The 21764-nt window shown below is 32.1% G+C and overlaps 1 protein-coding gene across 4 annotated transcripts in view; it reads left to right on the forward strand.

Annotated features, from left to right (window-relative positions):
• The window catches only part of r (carbamoyl-phosphate synthetase 2, aspartate transcarbamylase, and dihydroorotase rudimentary), a 271962-nt gene that overhangs the window by 20543 nt on the left and 229655 nt on the right, over positions 1–21764 (forward strand). For all 4 annotated transcript variants that reach the window (XM_076473756.1, XM_076473755.1, XM_076473753.1 and 1 more), the window contains exons 2-4: positions 2530–2638; positions 8264–8533; positions 11666–11724. In XM_076473756.1, coding sequence (XP_076329871.1) covers positions 2533–2638; positions 8264–8533; positions 11666–11724 — 435 coding nt within the window. In that variant the 5' untranslated portion in view covers positions 2530–2532. The remainder of the gene's footprint in view (positions 1–2529; positions 2639–8263; positions 8534–11665; positions 11725–21764) is intronic.

Raw genomic sequence — 21764 nt, forward strand, 5'->3', positions numbered from 1 at the left:
TTTGCCCATCTGATTTTGCATTAACTTAATAAAATATTGGCCTTTTTCTTTTTATCAAAATGAGAGGGTGTATGTGGTGCTACAAATGATCAAATTCTGAGCAACCTTCTTTTCATATGCATTGTAAATAGGCATGAGATGTTATATTTTAAGTATCCACTGTCCTGTTACTGTACTTTTAATTACAGTTCCAATGATTAAATATTTCAAGTTTCTCATCATCCCTAGGATCCTTCAGTTTCCTTTTTCTGTTTCTCATTGTACCTTAAATGTCTATGGGACACTTCTGGTGGAGGTGTCTAATTTGTAGCCCTAAGCAGACAGATAAATTTTTTAGAGGATGAAATGTTTTGTTTTTTGTCTCACTTCTGCTGGAGGCATTTCACATGTAGACTTAAGCTCAGATGAAGACAAACCTTGTGATAAATTTTTCTATTGGTCTATTATGATTGTAGCTAAAGATTAAGGTAAGAAAAGCTAAACCTCAAGATATATTTTTAGTGAGAGTGAGGTAATAATATCCACAGACCTGAAAGACTCATCTACAAATTAATGAACAATATCAGATGTTTTCTTGAGTAGAAAAAGTGGTGCTTTAATGCAGACAAAATTTGCATTAGGACAACAAAACATATGGTCAGAAAGAAATCACATATACATAAATTCAACAACTTCATTCATACATACACAAACAGACAAATGCACATATACTTGTTTAGATTGCACTGCTAGTCATATAATGTGCTCAGTAGTAGTAGCAGATCATGGCATGTGTATGTGGCTAAACCAGTGTCTTTCTGGCTCTTTTTATAGCAGACATTTATGATGTGTTTGATGTTAATTGATTTTAACAGGTTAATTGTTATGCACAATAGTGTTAGTGAATTTATCTCATCTTAGCAATTTGTTAATCAAAACATGTTCTGTTCATTATCCTTTTTATCCTTGAGAATGGTCTTTCTTCTGAGTAATTGCTTGACATGAGATACAGGTACATTTTTAAGAATATCATGACATTTGGGGAAGTTGATTTCAAAGATTGGTTGCATATTATTCACAGCATATTTTGTTCTTTGGATTCTGATAGTTTTGTAATATGACTTGCTTTGCAGAGAATGTCAAATTAACAATATTTTCCTCTTTGTAACTCTCCAAGTCTGTAGGATATGTACTTATGAAGTTTTTGGTGATATCGTGAAAGTTCTCTGTATACATGGTTTGCAGAAATTCTGATTTGCAACTGACATATTCATATGCCACTATCTTGTCAAGTGCAAGTAACAATTTATTGTTAAGAAAGTCTAAACTCTACATTTGGTAAAGGATGAAAAATTATTGTTCTCAGAACCTACTTCATCCCATTATGCATTTTTTCTTTGATTTTTTTTATCTTATATAACTTGCATTTTAGCAGTTGTGTACCTTCATATTTGAGAAATGAATGTAATTTTTGTATGAATATATTGAGAGATTTTAGCTGTACTGACATGCAATAAATTACTTGACTTGTAAAGCCTGTCTAGGATAATGCTCCATAAATCTGTCATTTGTTTCTATATTTATAGTTGTTCCAACTGTAGCATAAGACCTTTTGACTCTAAGGACACTTGAGGCTTTTCAAAGTCATCATCTGTAATGGAAGTGAGGACTTGGGTTATGGCTTTACACCTCATTTTTAAGGTTTACTTGTGTCTGAATGAATGATCCATTTTGTATTTAACAACCTCTTTATCATAAGTAACCCTGTATTTCAATATATTATGTAAGTGCATTTATAGTGAGCTGAAGCTGAGTAAAACACATAAGGATGCAAATGTAAAGAATAAAGTTTATTATAGCACTCCACAGCACGTTGTCCAACCAAATTGAGCAAATGAACACAGCGTTAAAAATAGTCTGCTAGGGGATTATTGTCTTTGATCAAGGCTTGCATGCCAATATATTTATTGTTTGTGTTAAATGCATAGTCATAAGAGTGCTCATAGAAATCTTGAATTATTATTTTATTCTTTTCATGAATATTAAGAAAAACTCTAGCAACTTCTGTTTTTGTATGATTACTTATTGGTAAGAATGAGACAAGTCTCTTTACATTTCTGTCATCTTGCACATATCTAAAGATTATTGTCCGTTAATCCATGTGGGATATGTCTGTAGTAGAATGAGCAGTACTTGGATGTTTTGGTTTTCTTGGTAATAGTGTTTTGAATAATGATGAATAATTGTTTCAAGCAAATACTACTTTGTATTCTATTTTATAATGAATATGGTCATTTGTAATAATACAACATTTGTATGTAACTAGTTCTAAAATTAATATTAGACCACTTACTGTGATTGTATTCAGTTTTAAGTTGGCTAACCCTCTGTGTACATAAAATGGCATTTTAACTGAAGGACATTAAAATGATTTTTATGTGCAAATAATCCTATACATTGTGCTTGTGTACCAGCAAACATTTGAGAGATGTTTGAGTATGTTTTTAGTTTTGGTTTTATTTTATTTCCTCCATGTGCTTTTTGATACAGGTGATGCAAAAGAACAGAAACAAGATGAAGGCACATTTAATACTAGAAGATGGATCTGTTTTCAGTGGAACAGCATTTGGGAAGGAATGTTCAGTGTCTGGAGAAGTGGGTAAGTGGTAGCAAAGCACCTGAAGAGGTATGTGAACTAATAAAACTTTAATAAAAATAATCATTGTCATTTTGCAGCATGATATTGAGTTTGAAAAATGTTTTGAAAAAGAATAATTTCTAGTTTTTTTTACATATTTATTCATAAATTTTCATTAAACAATATTACATGACAAATAAAATATACCATCAAAAATATTATGCAAAAAGTTTTACATTTCTGAATTGAAATGAATTTCAGGCATTTGCTCACCTCTGAAATGCAGTAAGAATTTTCCTTTTGAGTTGTTCTTTCTATTTACAAATGACCTTGGGACATATGGTTCTTAATGTCTTTGATTCAGTAAAATATAATCCAATATTCTCTATTTTTCAATCTCCACATAATCTATTGCTATGAAATAAAGGAAGTCATACCCTTAATTCATTGTTATGAAATCAGGCACCTGATAAGATATGATATGAATTTCAAATTATTGGTTATTAGATATGTGCCTAAAAGTGTGTATTTGGTAGAATGACTTTTAATTTTTTGTAATTTATAACGTTTGGGAGCTATAAAGTTTGTATTATTTCCTTTTTTAGGTGGAGGTGTCTGCTATCACATCACTTATTCCATGTTAATAATCTAAATTCATAGTAATTTCTGATAATTGTACCTAACTTTGCTATTTAGTTATTCAGAATCCACTGGATGCCTGATGAAGTGGATTTTAAGACTGCAAGACTTTGAGTTTATAGCTATGCATAAAACTAGAAATGTAAATTGTGTACCAGATGCCTTATTTTAAATTCTTTTGAAGGTAATATTATTGAAGATTACAGTACATTACCATTATAAAATAACTGTTGCTACCTTTTAGGATAAGGCATATACTCAAACCCTACAACTGACTGATCTATATAATAATTGGCCCGATACTAAAAGGAATAGAAAACTTTACAGAGTAATGGATCTTTGATGATAATAATAATAATGAAAAAAGAACAAAAAACACACACAAGAGAGTTTTTTGTATGATGTCAGCCTAGAAACAAATAGATTGTACCATACTAATGTATTTAACATTATATGTTCTTGAATTCTCATGAGCAACATAAATGAATTGTTATTATGATCATCCACTTTGTGCAATCTTGAAATAGTTTAAACTATTTTTCATATACAACAGTTTTCTTGTATTGTGATCATTAAGGCATAAAACAGTGTTTTTTGTTGTCCTATTTGCCCAATTATTAAACCATGTCACAATTTACTAATAGTTTTGTGATGCCTTTTATTCTAAAATATCTATTGCAGTTTCATAGCTTTGATTTTGTTGATCTGTTTAACACATACACAGAAATGCACATTACAGAATGATATCGGTACATCTATGTACTTGTTTATTTTACCAAATGGATACAGATGTTCTCTGAAGAGAAGCTACAGCTAAAACTGTTACACCATTATTGGTCTTTTAAGTAATTGTTCAATACAATATACCTATCAATTTAATAATAGTTAGAGGAATGTCGTTTGTAAGTGATCTGCTAACATTAGATTTAACATACTTAACTTACCATCCACAGACCAATCTCACTGAAAGGGTTATTTATAATCTGACAATAATACTAACATTTTTTTGTTCAATCCAGACACAATAACTGTGGTGAACACTTACCTCAATTGAGAAGTGTGCCTCATGTGAGTACTGGTGAATCCCTTAGGTTTTCGTTTTATAGGAGATATTCCAAGTTTCCTCTTGATATTTGGTGCCTTGATGCTGCACATATGATATAGTCTTATGAGTTCATTATTAAAACATTTTAAGACTTCTTTTATCCAGCTGGATAAAATACACAAACAACAGGAGAAATATTGTGATGAGAATTATCACTCAGTTACTTTGAAAGTTTCAGATCTGGTTTGTGTTCATACTTATTTCTAGCCTTGTGGAAACATCAGTTTTGCTGGAAAGTTATCTTCTATTTAGTATGCGAGTTGAACACATAACTTACAAATGCAAGAGTGTATCAGATGATACTCCAGCTGGAACATACTGTGTTGCTAATATATTATCATGTTATGCTTGAGATAATTTTGATGTTTATGAAGATACTGTTTTTGAACAATCTGAACACAATATTATTAATCAGTCTGTTTGTCTTAAATTTTGATTTCTTGAACTTGTTTGGTGAAGAAACTTTTTATTATAGTTCATTACAGGGACATAAAGATGATTGTTCAGAGGTTTCAACTCAGGTGTCAAATAATTTATCATCATTTTACTACCTGAATGAAAAATTAGCTTTTTTTCTTATGTTTCTAATGCACAGTCATTACAGTCATCTTTGGTTATCTCTTTTATGTTATCATAATGAAGGTTATTATTTTCTTCCTCATAACCACCCTCAAATCCCAACTGAATAACTCTGTCATCATTGGGCACATCCTGTTCTAATCAGTTGTATTTGTAGTTCTTGTATGAAGATGAACAGTTTTTCTTAATGGGCAGGGATATGTGAGGAATTCATTTTGAGACTACGTATTGGTTTTTAACAACTTAGATCCATTTCTCTTCAAGTGAAAACATTTTTGGAACCTATCAGGTACTAACTTTATTCATTCCCAAACTGTTACTCAGAATGTTTGTTGTAGTGCTTTTACCCATTCTACTACCTCTGGCAATTCTTCTATCCTATATAACCAAATTATGAACCTCATACATATAATTCTGATATGCTATCTTACGTCCTCACACATAATAGTTTCACTTGTGTGATAAAATTTTTGTGCATCACTAGCCTCAATATTCTCACCTACACTCATGTGGTTGCATATGATACAGCTGTGTTGTAGTATACAAAGAAGCATGAGGCAACCCTCCATTAACAAGAGTCAGGCACATCTTCCTGGTGCAGTTGACTCTTCACTTCTTGATTTGGCATAATAAGAGTGCAGAGGTGTCTACCTGTCACATGTATTTGCTTTGATTTTTTTTTTATTTTGTTGTTTGTTGAACTATGGAATGTCAAATAATGTCAAAATGTGTTGGCTATGGTTGTCACAGTGCTTGCTAATTTGAATATTTTAAGTCATTTTAATATGACATACCCAATCCACTCTATTTACATTTTAGATCACATGGCTGATAATAAAATCCTTGAGAGGTAGAGCTTATGTATTCCTCTGCAAGTGAGTTCAAGTCTGTTACCAACAAACAATAGAGAAATCTCAATATAAAACACCTGGAGTTACTTATAAAGTTGGAGCTGGCGAGAAATAAGAAAAAAAATGACTGTAACCGTAGGTGTTACTGCTAGATGAAACAGAATGAAGGCAACTTGTCAGATTCACCATAAAAAGGAAGTGCTTTCCCCATGGTTAAAGATTGCATGATTGATGCTCATTGCAAGTAAGGAAATGGATCAACAGTGCCATTGGTGATAGGGGCTTGTGATAAACATCCAGAGGTGCCAAAAAACCACAATATGATAGTAGGTGAAGGCTATGTTAGAGCAAAAAAATGAAAATCCTATCAGACACTGGGTGTAGCAGTGAGAACCAGTCTAGTATCTGATGACCAGGTGATGGGTAATGTACATATTGTCGGTGGTAATTGATGCAACAGTTTCCCATAACAAGAATAAAGGTGAACATTCCATACTGCATGGAAATGTTGAGGCTAATTGTGTGAAACCACCCTTCTGTGACTGAAAATATAAGAGGCAGTAGAGGTTTGGAGGAACCAAACAAAAAGGAAACTAATGTGGCATTTACAATCACCACAAGAGCTCAAGAAAAGCAAGCAAGATATGAAGTCCTTGTGATTCTTGAAAGGTAATATCTTGATTATTGGTGTATGGTAACTGAATGAATCACATAAAATCCTTCATTCCAAAAACTTTGAAACATTTCCCAGGGGAATGTTAAACACAAGACAAAAAAGAAGGATTTTACAAAATAGAGGACCAGAAGGGAGTGTTGTATTGAAGCTATTAAGAAAGATCTACTGGGAAGTTATACAGGTCAAAGTACCAACAGAAAACTAGATGTAGTGATGAAGTTGGCTCATGAGTGGATTGTGGGAGAACATCTAGAAGTGAAAAAGATGCTAGACAGAATCACCAACTACTTTCATAGACTGGGGGTTATTGGAGATGTGACTAGATCCTGCAGGTTATGGAAAGTATTCAAGGTGTCACTGGATGAGATGTTACTCATAAAAGAGCCATTTAGCAGAGGAGTTGTGGACTTAATTAGATGACTAATATGTGTATCAGACAAGGGCAACCAGTATGTGTTCACAGTAGTTGACTATGAGACATGTTACCCAGAAGCCATAGCATTGCTAAAGATAGAGATGGAGGGAGTAGCATAAGCTCTTTTGGAAGTGTTTTGCAGAGTAGGATTTCCAAAAGAAGTCCTGAGTGAGAGGAACTCAGTTTACTTCAAAGTTGATTTAAGAGGTGTGCAGACTTGTCAGCACTAAACAACTGTTTACCACTACGTATAACCCTAGATGTAATAGATTTTGTGAGAGAATCAGTGGAATCTTAAAAGAACCTGCTAAAGAAGATATGCCAGGAGAGACCAACTTACTGAGATAGGTATCTGTACACATTATTATTTGCTTACCAAGAAGTCCCAAAAGGAAGTACTTTGTTTTTGCCCTTTGATTTACTCTACAGAAGAACAGTATAAAGTCTGATGCAGATATTGAAAGAACTTTGGACTAGAGAAGATGTTTCATAAGTGAGGAACACATACTATTACATGTTATACCTCAGAAACTGACTGGAGGAGACCTGTCAACTAAGTCAAGAAAGCTTGTTTGAAGCTGATGGGAGTCAGAAGAATCTCTATGACAAGAAGACCGAGAATTTATTTTTCAAGGTTGTACAGAAAGTCTTAGTTTTGCTACCCAGAGACAACAAACTCACCCTGCAGTACAATATATTTTATTTTGAAGTGCAGAAAGTGGTTAACAGAATAGGCTATGAGATTAAATTAGATAGGAAGACCAAGATCTACCTTGCAAATCTTTTGAACTGCATTGAAATGGAAAAAAAACAAACCTAATAGGAGAAGCTGATCAGGCTATTAGGGGACTGCCAGACTGTATGAGTAGACTATGTACGAAGAGGGTCTTATTGTTAGTTATACACTACTGTTTCTGTTTAATGTGAGTGTTATGATTTAGATAGTTTATATAGTATGACTGTTAAATTTAGTTATTATTAGAAACAACAGTTTATTGAATGTTTGTGTTCATACCTTTTAAGAAACTTAAGTTGTGTAGTTTACTAGTTGTGAATTTATGGTTGTTATATTATTGTATCATTTACGTGAACCTTCAGAAATTTTCTCTTTATTTTAATTGATTATTATCACATCATAATTTCTAGTGATGTGTAGAATGATCTAGACCTCTGTCAAAAATTTAGTTTGAGATATAAATAAATTACTCTAGTAGTTATATTTTGGTATAATGTGAAGATATTTTTATGTTTTTTTAGTAAGTAAAAGAGACTTTAATCAAATATATGCAATTTCTTTTTTATGTTACTCTAAATTGCAAACGATTGGAAATTACTCATGAGCTTTTCTTATTTATGTTTCTCTCTTAAATTTTATGAACAGTGTTTCAAACAGGAATGGTGGGCTATGTTGAATCTCTGACAGACCCTTCTTATCATGCCCAGATACTTGTACTCACCTATCCACTCATAGGTAATTATGGTGTGCCTGCAAACACTGATGATGAACATGGAATTTCTAAAGTGTTTGAATCACACCAAATTTGGCCAAGTGGTTTGGTAATAGGACAACTGAGTGATAGGTACAGTCACTGGAACAGCTCCCAGTCTTTGTCTGATTGGTTGGAAGCCTGTGAAGTTCCAGGAATACAAGGTAAATCTTATATTTTATAAACTTTCCTAAATATCACAGAACAGTCTTACTAAAACATTTTTGTGTTATAAATTGGTTTAAAATACCTGGAAGTATCAGAACTGCAGAGATTTGGTTTTGAACCTAAACTTTTCAATTCAAAAATTTCATAATAAGGATACATGAGACTGACTTTGTAAACAATTTTGTTCTTCTTGTCGTTTTCATGCTATTACTTTCAAATTAGTAAGAGTATGTTCACGAAATTTGGCAGATTAACTGTAAATGTGACAATGCTTTCATACACAAAATATCTTTTTTTTTAAATTAAGTCTTAAGACTTGTTAAGTAGCGATTTCTTGTGCCTTTTTTATTTTTGTGTTTTGCCCATTCAATGTGCAAATTCATTTTTATCTTAAGATTAAAAATACTTCTATGCATCAGAAAATTTTGAAATTTTACATGCAAAATACTTATAAAGTTCAGATGACTTAATCAAATTTTTCTTATGAAAAACATTATATTTTATATTTTGTGATGATGAGAAATCCTCTTGAACTCTTGAAGTAAAAGTGTATTTTGCATTTTTTTCTTCAATGAATCTCTGTGTGGGTTCAGTTGATCTTACCAATCTTATAACCACCATATAAAATTAGGAAATGAATATAATTTGGGCCTTTTTCATTCTAAAATGACTACAGGTTATGACATGGAAACATAAATGTTTCGACTTAAGAGCTTAAATCTCATTTCATTATGCATTTATGTAGATTTATTATTTTTATTGTACTGACCTTTCAGCCATTCTTGGCTAACAGTACAGAAGCTACAATAATACAGCACACATTCTCTTTTGTTACAGTATCCAATAATATAAAATTCACCTTTAGTCTTTACAAAGTGACCTATCTTAGCTGTGTTGTAGTGAACCTAGTATTTGGTAAAATAGTCACATTTCAATTATTATACGTTGTATATATGTATAGATTATAACTATTTGAAATAAGTTCTTAAACTTACTTTTCTTACAGCATGGAACAGTAAGTAAAGAAATAAAGCATACAATTATCTCTTACAATTACCACTTTTATAATCTTTTGAGTTTTTTGTTCATTTGAATAACCAAAAAATCTTTCATTGCTTCATCAATACCAATAGAATTTCATTGTGATGAATTAAGTTTAACTAACTTGTATTAGTATATATAAAAAAAAAGTAATTTTGAACATACTAAAAACTCAATTTAACAGCATAAAGATTTATCTGAAAAGAAGGACAGGACACTGTTATATTTGAAAATGGCAGAGAAAATCACTAAGGGGACATTTTGAGCTTTCTGTTAGTTATTTGTATGTCTTATATAGAAAAGTGTATAAGGGACTTTCCAAATATACAAAGAGGTGAGTGGGGCTACTGTATTTGATTCACTAAATGTAGTGATAGCTCAGCAAATAGAAAAGGTAAAGGGTTTTTGTTTTAAATTCTAGCTTGTCAGTATCACTAATTTGAGTTTCTAATTTGTACAAAACTATAGACCTTTTATTTTTCGCATCACAGACATTTAATTTGAATCTGTGCTGCATTCAGCATACCATATGATACACAAAAACAATGTTTAGGTGTGTGTTTTTTTTATATTTTCTTTTCAGTTAAGAAATTAAGTAATATATACTTTGAATATTTGAATTACAATCTACAGTTTGATACCAAAGTTAATGACATAAGTTCATAAAATAATAGTTCAATAAAATTTTGAATACAAGCCAATAAACACGATGATATGGCCTTTCACCCATGACCCATGTGGAAAGGGTTAAACACTAAAGATTTAGTTCAAATAACAATTTAAAACCTTTACTATTAACTCCTAATATTGTACGCATATAAAAATTCACAAAAACATATATATGTTAGACTTGCAAGAAATGGAAAATCTTCTCAAAATGGCACATTTGTAATTCTTTTTCTTATTTTCTTTGCCAGCCTACAACAAAAATGCCTTGGTATACCATACTCAAACCTAAATAAGGTATAATGACAGTTATAGAGGTATTGTAAAGTTAACCTGACTTCTATATTTTGTATTAGCTAAAAGCATTATAATTCTAGTATAAATGAGATTATCATTACCTCTTTAAATTTGCTTTCTTACAATTATCTAGTATTCCTTTAAAAAGCTTAAGTACAAAATGAAACCAGAATTATCAGTCAATAATAGAAGATCACTATATGACTTTGACAAGTTGATACTTGGTGACCTATATATATAAATATTATACACAATTTCTTTAAGGAGCTTAACCCGTATATTATGTATTAAATAAAGGAATGAAAAAAAACACATAATATTAAATTGCACACACACACACACACACACACACACACACACACACACACACACACACACACACACACACATACTTTTGTAGAACAATTAACTTAAAAGACACAAAAATTTATCTAAAGTGGTGTTACAGACATAAATGTTTCATTTGAAGAGGCTTCTTTTTTGTTGGTAAAATTCCATATATGTTTATTGGAGGTTGTGTCTTAGTCTAGACATATATTTACCAGTTGCTATGTTCTGTATAGACACAGTTTAGTTATACAGAAACTAAATGCTCACTGTATTCTCAAACCAATCTTCATGACAGTCTCCAGCTGTAGCTTACCATTTTATGTGTCAAACTAATGTGTTCAAATAGTCATCAGCTACAGTAAATAATCATGAATCATATGAGCTGTCTATTAGTTATGTTTAATATCATTACAGTGTAAACCTTTGCTCACAGTTGAGCATAAAAAATGCTGGCATATAAAATAAATAAAAAATTGGTAATTTAAAAACCTGCAATTATGAATTGTTAAAAAATAAGGAAACAAGATTGGAGATACAACATTATTTATTAAACCTACAAACCATATTTTGGCTTTATGCTGTTACTAAGAATTACATTATAATTTGAGTAAATAATGTCTGCTTACCTTTTTTATGATCTCTGTTTGCAGGTTTTTAATTTTGCAATATTTTATATAACTTGTATAATGATTTACTTGAGGTCCAAAGAACTTTCTTATATTGTTATTATCATTAGTATTAAATACAAGTATTTTTTGAAACAAAAGTAAATTTAATTTTTTTTATTCCCTCAGGTATTGACACAAGAGAGTTGACAAAGAAAATACGAGGAAAGGGGACAATGCTAGGAAAGGTGGGTAATTAGTCACAATTACAGTGCATTAGCTTTTACTCTGGGCTAATACATACTGTATTAAAACTTAAATTGCTTGAGTTGCATTTAATAGTTTTTCATAATTACTTTAACTTTTGTATGTAGCAATGTGTGAAGTGATAGGAGTTAAAGCTTGGATTACTTGTGTTAAACATACCTCACATTATGTTTAGTGTATTAATATTATTATTGTTACATTTAAATTACTATTTATTGTACATTTTCATTATTCATTTAATTTTTATTAATTATTTTTATTTTCTTATTTTCATGAATTTTTTTTTTCTGTCTGCATCATGTGAACCATCCTGCTAATCAATTCTTAAATGTAAAGCCACACTTAAAAGTAGAGATAGATGGGGTTAACATAAAATGTATTTGATTATTGCATTATCTGATGAAATCTCATATTTTGAAAATCCAGCTCTTGATAGCTAATTCGTTAAAAGTATTAGTAGATATAGCCCTACATACTGTAAAATATGCTGCAGGAATACGTTACCACTTTATCATATTTTTAACACTTGTTACTCTGTCATTGTTTTTGATAAGAGGCTATTTCAAGCTCTTGAAGGGAATGTAACATGTGGATTCTTGAAGCAGTGCTTTACACTCCCACTGAGACTGTTGTCTGAATGATGTTTGGCATTGCAGGTACTACCATGACCACTTGATATACAGTGGCAACACTAAGGGTGAAAATGATGTTTACCCTTATATTTTCTACAGCTCTTACTATTTAATACATTGGAAATGCTATGGTATCTAGAAACTAGTAGAAAGTACCAGTGGAGTGGATGATACAACTCCCATTATGTGTGCTACATGAACAATTAGTTTCATGCTTATGTAATACTGTTACATAATTTGTTGATGTGCCAGCTAATTATTCAGTTAAGTGTCAAATTATTAGGTGATTACATGAGCCTATATTTGACTAAAATTATTATTAAGGGTTGTGTAAAATTTTGTAGGCACTGGTGTCAAGTTCTTAAGGAACAATGAAGCATAAAGCAAACCAGTAGTGTTTATGACTCCATCAGTAAAATATACTGTGTTGATTAGTATTATTTACAACATCTGTTTCCTGTATTTTAACATTTATTTTATCATTTTTCTTAATGTGATTATGTTGTATTATTAGTTTAGTATCTGAGTATTTTTCTAAATCTCTTGAGCTGGCCAACCTTATGAGATATTGGAATTATGACCAAAAATATTTGTAACAGTAGAGTAACCCAACTGATGAAATATATTCTAATCATTATAAATAGTAATTGAAGGTTCCAATCAAGAAAGCAAATGTTATACAAAGGACAACATCAGATCAAGTTCTTATTCTTTCTTTCTTTGTTATTAAATCTCTAACAATCTCAGATGCTAATTTATATCCTACTTTGTGGAAAGTAACAATAGATTTATTCAACAAATTAAGTGCTTGTTTCTTTAATTTCAAAGCCAAAAACCTATAAGTAAAAGGACATGTGCTGCATATTAGAGTATTTTTTTATCTCCTTATCTGGCAAAAATCTTAAAATAAAATATCCCATGTACATTGTTGGATAGCTGCCATTTACAATATGAAAAATTTGGAAATCAGGCCAACCATTACTTAGTGATTGATTTTAATATATACACAGCCATACATACAGTGTATCATCTTCATATTAAGTAGGAAGTAAGATCAATATATCAAATTAGTTATATTTGTTAACAAGTGGATTTGTAATCCAACTTATGTAACATTAATCACCCTTCTTTGTAACACCAACATTCTAGAAAACAAAATCATACAAGTAGACTAAAAGTGTTTATGTAGGAAGTTCAAGGAGGTTCAGTTGAATATTCTATTTTTTAAATGTAAAAAATATGTATCTATATAGTTAATTATAGTATAACCAATTCAGAAAGGTAAACATATTATCCAAAAGAAATTTCATGTTATAAGAAGAGCTGTTTAGCAGCTATGCAACAATACATCAGGAATTACATTTGAACTCTTCATAACACTATAGTAACCAGAGTTATAATGTACCCAACAACATATAAAGCTGTAGAAATTATTTATTTAGTTTTCTTACTGTTTGAGATAAAAAACACGTGAACATTTAGCCAGATATGTTCAGCAGTGAAACTAAAATCCACTACATTGTTCAAGATTTGACTTGATCTGCAAATGTAAAAATAAAAAGGATGACAGTTGTCTATGATAGGAGTATCAAGTCATGAACAAAAATGTCTTCATGCTGATTAAATTTTGTAGTAAAAGTATTTTAAAAAGTAAACCTTAAGTTAGTATACAAGGAGAGATTTTTATATATGTATTTTTATGTAAGTAGTAGCATGCTGAGCAAAAAAAAGGGAACTGATTGCAGAGTTCATTAAGTGATCAGTTAACAGCAAGCCAGGATATAGAATAATTTTATAGTTTCAGTTAGTTTTGCCACTTTTTTATATTAAAGAGAACATTATAATTAGTTATGAAATACCATTATTGTTCATAGTAAGAATTTAATTTAACATAAAACAATATTTTATTGCAAACAGATCATTTTTACTGTTGAAACTAAACAAATGGACATAAGGGGCCTGTAGTTTTACATTTGCTATTTCTGTTGATTATAAACATGTTCATCAAATCAAGTTATGTTTAGATAAAGAAAATTATTCAAAGTTGTGACAGGTGGAAGGATCTTCACTTCTGGGTTAAACAAATTTATTTATATTTTTGACACTGAAGTTTTATATTCTGACCTGCCAGTTTCTGTAGTTTGATTTATACTTTTTATTGGTTAGATACTTTAACTATTATAAAAGGGAATCAGAAAATTCCAGTACTGTACTTCTCTCCACTTACAAGTTATCTATTTTTATTCATTGCTACCCCTTATATGTGAACCTATTATTTATTCTACTAGTTTTCTGCTCCCCTTTATTGGATTTCAACGTGTGTCTCATGTAAATCATCAGGCATCACCTCTTGTACCAATAGCAGCATAGAATGCTCACATAACGTGTTACTACCTTTATGTCTCTACTGAACTTCTGCTTTTGTTTGGCAGCACTCAAACTTGGAGGTTTCTTTTTTTTTCACCATTCTTTACTGTTTCATGTTTATATTTACCACACTCATGAGGTGGACTTCATTTATTACAACTTCCAGATTTTTTGGAGTTTGAAATTTGCCTTCCATTTATTCCAGTTCATTCAAAACTCATTCTGAAGCTAATGTTACCACTTCAAGGGTTATGCCTATGACCAGCCCAATTACAACCTGGTGTGAGAGTGTTTTTTATCAGTGTTCATTCTCAGGGAGATTGAATGTTAAAAAGGGTGACATCTTTTATTTGTTTCTCTCTCACAGTCCCTTCTGTAGATGCCAATCCTGTTGGAGCAGACAGAGATCTTGATAACCTTTCTCCACTACCAGATTTCAAGTGTTTGGTTCTTCATTTCCATTATGTAGTTTCTGTTCCCTTGAACTGGAACCACACAGACTTCTCCCAATATTGTGCCTAATTTATTGCTCTGTTTAATTTTTCTTTTTTTATTCTTAGGATATTTTTTGTTCTGTACAGTTTGATTAGGCTTAAGTAATTTGTGTTCTTTCAGATTGCACTGAAGTTTTAGTTTAGATTTCCTTATTAATTCTGTTCACTGTCTTGTTTGATTTTGTTTCATTAATGTATTATTTATCAATTTACCTGTGATTTTATTGATGGGTTAATATCTGTTTTGGTTCCAGTTTCTTTTCACCACTACCTCAAAGAGCTATCATACCCTACAGTGTTTTCTTCCCATTTTAATATGTTGAATAATTCATTTTATTTTTATTTCTAGTTTATTCTTTACAATTACTTTTGTTTCATCTCTGCTTTATAATTATTACTATTCAGTTCATTTAGTTCATACTTTTTACTGTTAATTTCATTTAGTTTGTAATTTATCCTTCTTACCAGTAATTATTTTATTGGTTTCCTGTAGTTTTATGGATAAGTTTGTATCTACCATGGTTCCATACTAGATGCATTCCCTACACCATTTTCTTCCCATTTTTCACTACATTAATGTTTTTCTTTATAGTTTGTACTTTTTATGGTTATTTTAATCTAATATTAACTTTATACTTCTTACCATTAATTTTACTCTGTTTATAATTCATCCTTTGCACCAGCCACTTAAGTTCATATGTTGATCTCGGGGAGATGGGGTTTGCTGTACCTGCTTCTCATATTGCTCACCTTCTCCACCTAATATTTGAACCCTTTTTCTAATGTTCTAAAATTATCAGTTCTCTTTGTCTGTATCATGGAATGCCTTTCATACATCTGTTGCAGTTTCTGTTAGACTTCCTTTACATATTTTCAGACATGTTTTACAGAATATTTTCTTCTTCCATGTTTTTTCTTTTGTCTTTTTTTTCATTTGGTTACATACAAGCCTTACCTTCTGCTGGCTTTCAATTTCACCTTAGTTTAACGTCAGAAAGATTTCTTCTGGCATTTGTCATTTTTTTCCCTGCCATTGCTCATACCTTTAATGTTTCCATCTATTCAGTGTTCTGTTTACAATTTCAATTTGTCAAGGGATACCTCCTGTTCCTTCCTTTTATGTTGAGATTTTTACCATCTTCAATTAATTCCCTCCTTGTATGGCTTCTTTGCTTTTGGGTTAGTAATCTAGTGTGTCTCTTGTTTGTTTTCCTTTCCATTATTAGTAGGGATTTACAGTCTGCTTCTTTTCTTCTCTTGTCCCATTTTTAGGGGGTGTTGCTCTTGTGGGTGGCACCTGTTTTCACTTCCTATCTTTTCACATATTATGGATCTTCTCTTTTGGGCCCCCTTGTACATTATTTATATCCATGCTCTCATGATTTGGGTACTTTCACTCAGCACACAGTTTATTTTTCTTGTCCCAACACTATCTGTCTGTCGGAGTGGTCTTTTGATTCTCATGTATCCTGGTGACTTTGTCTTTCTTTTATGTAATTCTACCCACAGAGATACCTTTACTACATATCTTAACCTCCTATTACCTCTATTTGTAATACAATACCTAATACCTTCTTCTCTAGCTAGGGCTGCTGATGCATTCAGCTGGGATTGGTCCCACAGGTTCTCGCATATTCACCCTTCCAATCCTCTTACTTCAATGGGTAATTTCCCACCTCATATTTACAATTCTGTGTTAGGCCCTTCTGCTTGCTCCTTAATGGAAAGCTTAACCGTGATTTCTGTGACATCTCTACCTCCAACTTTTACCTACATTGCCTCTTTGTCTTCTGCCCTTCTTCATCCACTTCATTTGCTGGTACTCCATCTTGACATTCATTTCATTTGTTTTCATGCTTGGTTCTTATTTAGTACTTGGCAGGGAGATTTTGTTTATACCTGTAGGTAGCTTTCTTTTCACTTGTTCCATTCACCCTTTTCATTGGCATAAGTGCAACATGATCTGCAGTTAATCTACATGTCAAGAATTTCCCACAGATTGAATCCTTGTTTGTTTGTTGTTGCTTTTTTTTACCATGGTTCTTTGGTCCCCTCAGTCTTTGGTTATCAGGCAAACTTTTCCTGTACATTCACTTTTTTCCTGGAACCACAGATTTTTTACCTCGTGTTCTTACTATATTCACACATTCTGTTCTAATTAGTTGTTATTTCAGACTGCCTAACTGGGATATTCATGTGATCATTTATTCCCTCACTTTACCTTCATTTGGAATACTTTTTTTGTGTTCCCTGTTTCATATTCCCTTAAATATAATTCCTCCTTCTATATATCTGTTTATGTTAGAGGTCAGATTTGTTTCCATAATGTTTCTTGTACTTTTTCATATTTCTCTTTATTCAAAGCTTTCACTGCTACTCAAGACATCAGTGGAAAGGAAGGGTAACTCCTGTTTTTTGCCTAATTCCTTTCTTTTCATGCCCAACCTTTATCCTTATCCTGATTTAGTTCAACTCCTATGTATAATCTCTGCTTTTGTTGTTCTATTGCCCATATGATTTCTTTCTGTGGTGCTCACTTCCACTTCTATATTCATAGATAGTTTTTGTTAGTGAAGATCTTTTTCCTTCTGCCCTCAGCACTTGTGTTTGGCTTACTCCTCTTTATCATCCTCTTTCTGGAATTTGTTCTTGGTGTCTTTTCATCAAATTCAGCATCATTACCTTTTCCCTGGCATATTGTTTTTGTTGGTGATTGAGGTAACTCCTACTTTCATGCAAGAGGACTATGCCTAAATTTTTATCATTCCTTATCTACACTGTATCATAGTTTTTTCCTCATCAGAATTTCATCTACCACCTGTGACCAATTTTTAATACTTCAGTGATCCTCTGATTGGGTAAGTTTCTATTAATTATTTCTTTCCTTTCAGGAACCCTTGCTTCATTGTACACTATTTGAATCTTGCATTCCTGCTTCCCGGCAAGTGGTGCCTGATCAGGGATCCTTCAATTGAAATCTACACCATGAAACCATGTTAAAATGTGCTGTCTTCCATGGCTTCACAATGATCACTGATGAGATGGAGTGTTCCACAAAATATCTTGAAGGTGAATAACTTTACAATGTTTTTGCCTCATAAACATGACTGTTCCAGACCATACCAGTCATGGGTAAAGAAAAAGGGGATAGTTGTCCATTCCTACCATGCATTGGTTGAATAAATTGGTCTAGTCTGCTTTTCAGAACAGGATTTTGTGGTCACCCATTACATTGTCTCTGAGGATGACATTTCTCTGGGCTCTCCACTGCATATACATCCTCCTTTCTTCAAGTAAAGTGTAGGAGTCCTTAACACTTTTCATTTCCAAGCTGCTGGGTGGTTGACTGTTGAAGGTTCCATAAAAAAAAAAAAAGCTAGAGCTATTCAGTTAAGACTAGGAGGATTGGTGTTCTGCTGATTTAGATGATATGTGATCTTCAGAGGAGTTGAGTAGTCACTTTTCTGGATGACATGGCCTCTTGATACCATTTACACAATCACTGGAGTTGAGCCATAAAAAATGCAGTTCACCCCTTTGATTGAGAGCACTCATTCAACTGATGTTGGTACCCATGGCCTGATGAACAAATCGACATAACTCCTCACAAATGTTTTGAGTTGTCTATCTTTCTTTGATTTCCTCAGTGTGTGTTGTGAGTCACAGTGGGGATACATGGGATTGTTCCATTTCTGCCCTTGGCTATCTTTTGTTATCTCTTCTTATGGAGATGTTATTGCCACCTAGGAGGTCTAGGTCTGTTTCAAGGTTGGGAAAGTTGATTGCATGTGATATACATCTTTTTGACACCAGATGTTAAGTTCTAGGATCAATAACTTAAGAGCTAATTCTTGTGTCATACCTGGGAATTGGAATTATTCTTAATTTCCCAGTTCTTCAACCTAAGGTGAAGATAGTATGATCCTTTTCCTACTCTTGCATAGAAGTCAGTACCCTGCAAGGAGATTTTGGATGAAGTTGACTTACTGAGTATGGTTTGCTACATCATAACCAGGGATGCATCCTTGTTTACCCACTTTTTTCATTGTGAGATTGAATTACAATATATTTCTCTGCTTAGGATCACTTTTGTACCACATTCTCTTTCATTTACTTCACTGTTATCTTGCACATTCCACAAATTGTATTCCTGGATCAGAAATGGTGTGGTTCCTATCTTCAGATATGAAGTTCTCATCTGTAGATGTATCCTTTAAAATATTTTGGGGGTACATCCATTCTTCCCTCCTCCTAATGAACATGAGATTCTAGGTAATCTTGTAACAAGAGGGAAGTGTCGTGTGCTGAAAATGTATTTCTGATAGGAGCTTCCACATTCTTACACTTACCACATTTTCTTCCCACACACTTCTACTGCTTTCATTTTCTGCCAAACTATGAAGTGATAGTTCAGTAGTGGTGCATAGAGAGAGTTGCATGTATTACATGTGTGTATTGTGCTTCAGTTAGTAGAGAAGTGTTGTATGATGGCAGACACGTTGTAATCATTTGATTCCAATACAGGGGAGCAGAAGGCTTGTGGCATGTGTAAATAAAAAAATTAGCATTTTGGGGGCAGCAATGAGTGAGAATAGCTAATGATATGAGGGGAGGGAAATACCTATTGGAAATACATTTTCAGTATAAGAAAATTAAAACATTACAATAATAGAAAACAGAGGTAAGATAATTCACATGACATATAAATAAGGACTGAGAATTTATTGTAGCACTTCATTTTGAAATTATAGAATTAAACTTGGATAATATACAATTTTGGACTGTAAACTTATGTTTTGCTGTAAACCATGTTTTGCTGCCAGTTGTATTGGCATGTATTGGTAATGAATTTATTTAATTAAATTTTATATGTAACTGTGACCCACACTTTTGTAGAGGATTAATTAAAGATAGTAGTAGAAATGTCATCTCATAGGTGGCTGTTTGTGTTAACAATTACTAATTGCAATATTCATACCTCATAGAAAAAATTTAGAAAAAGTAAGGATTTTCCTGGGAAGCACTGCAAGAGAAAGGTGTTTGGATTTTGCTGATATATATGTATATATACTTCAATGTTTTTATAAGTCAAAACATGAATCTTTTATTGAAAAAATAATTTTTATTACTTTTTTTACAAATTACATCAATAAGGATACAACCAAACCCTTACTTATTGTCCTAGTGAAAACAGTGTTATTGTGAGGAGAATACCTTTATTTAAAATTGTGTTCTGTAATAAAAAAAATGGTTGTTGCACATACCATAGTTATTTTTCTAATTGTCTGAATCTCCAGTAAATATGTAAAAGAAGTGAATATATTGGTTTGGCATAGTTAAACAAAACAGAAAAAATAAACCACAGGACAATAGATGTTTTAACTATCCCAAAAGGACATATTGATAGGAACTGCAACCAAAAGTCTGTATGTAATAAGAGTTACTCTCAAAGGATACTAGAAAAAGATAACTGTTGTAGGTGTGGGAAATGTGGCCATTAAAGCCTTAAAGACAAGACTAAGAAATCAACAGATGTTATTAAACCAAAGAGATAGATTCTGACTAGATTAAAGGAACAAAAACTAACGAAATATCAAAAAAAAAATAATTTGAACCTATGACTTACTTTAGCTATGATGAAACAAAAGATGTTTATATTGTAAATCCTGATAAAATTGACTTTAGTGAAATTGATATGGTATGGCTGAACAGTTCTCAGTATTAGATACGACAAATTCCATGGTTGATTAAGTGTTTGGAGGGTAGACAATCTTGAGTCAAAGGCCATCCACCAGGATCATCTTTTGAAGTATATCTGTGAGAGAATGACAAATTCATTAATTTTAGAGAATAAGTTATCAGTAGAAAGTTAACCTGCTGAGGACCTAAGAGTTCCTGTTGAGACTACTTCCTGAAGATCAACAAGAATGGAGCTACCAATGGATTCACCTATCTTGGGAGAGACTTCTCCCTTCCTAGTGGAAGGACAGCTAACAATAGTAAAGAGCAAGACACCATTCAATCTGTATATCATGGATCTGAGAATTGAAATAAAAAACAAACAAACTTGGTGAATGGACAGTTTAGCATAATTCTTTATTTTTGTATTAGGATTATTCAAGGAATTTTACAATATAGGAATGGTGTTAGTGTTATTAGCTCTGTTTTTAATGTTTTTATTCAGATGTTAGTGAGAGTGCACATCATGTTATGATCACATTAGTCCTCAAATATTTTAAAATATTAATTACTGATAGACTTTGAAAAGTGAGTGAGAGAAAACGTGGCAAGTATTTCAATTTAAGATTTAACTGAACCCTAATCAGAGCTATGGATCAGAATCAGCTGGGGGTAAATAGAAATTTACTTTCTCTTCACTCCAATCGTGATTGGATATTAGGTTAAGCCACGTGAAGGAAAACAAACAAACAACAAAAACAAAAATGTGTATATTTGTATATATAAATTACCCATGCACAATACTGACACATGTATTAATAAACAAACAAAGGATGATAAGCAAACAGC

Source organism: Tachypleus tridentatus, chromosome 12 (assembly GCF_004210375.1).
Source record: "Tachypleus tridentatus isolate NWPU-2018 chromosome 12, ASM421037v1, whole genome shotgun sequence".
Classification (NCBI taxonomy): Eukaryota; Metazoa; Arthropoda; class Merostomata; order Xiphosura; family Limulidae; genus Tachypleus; species Tachypleus tridentatus.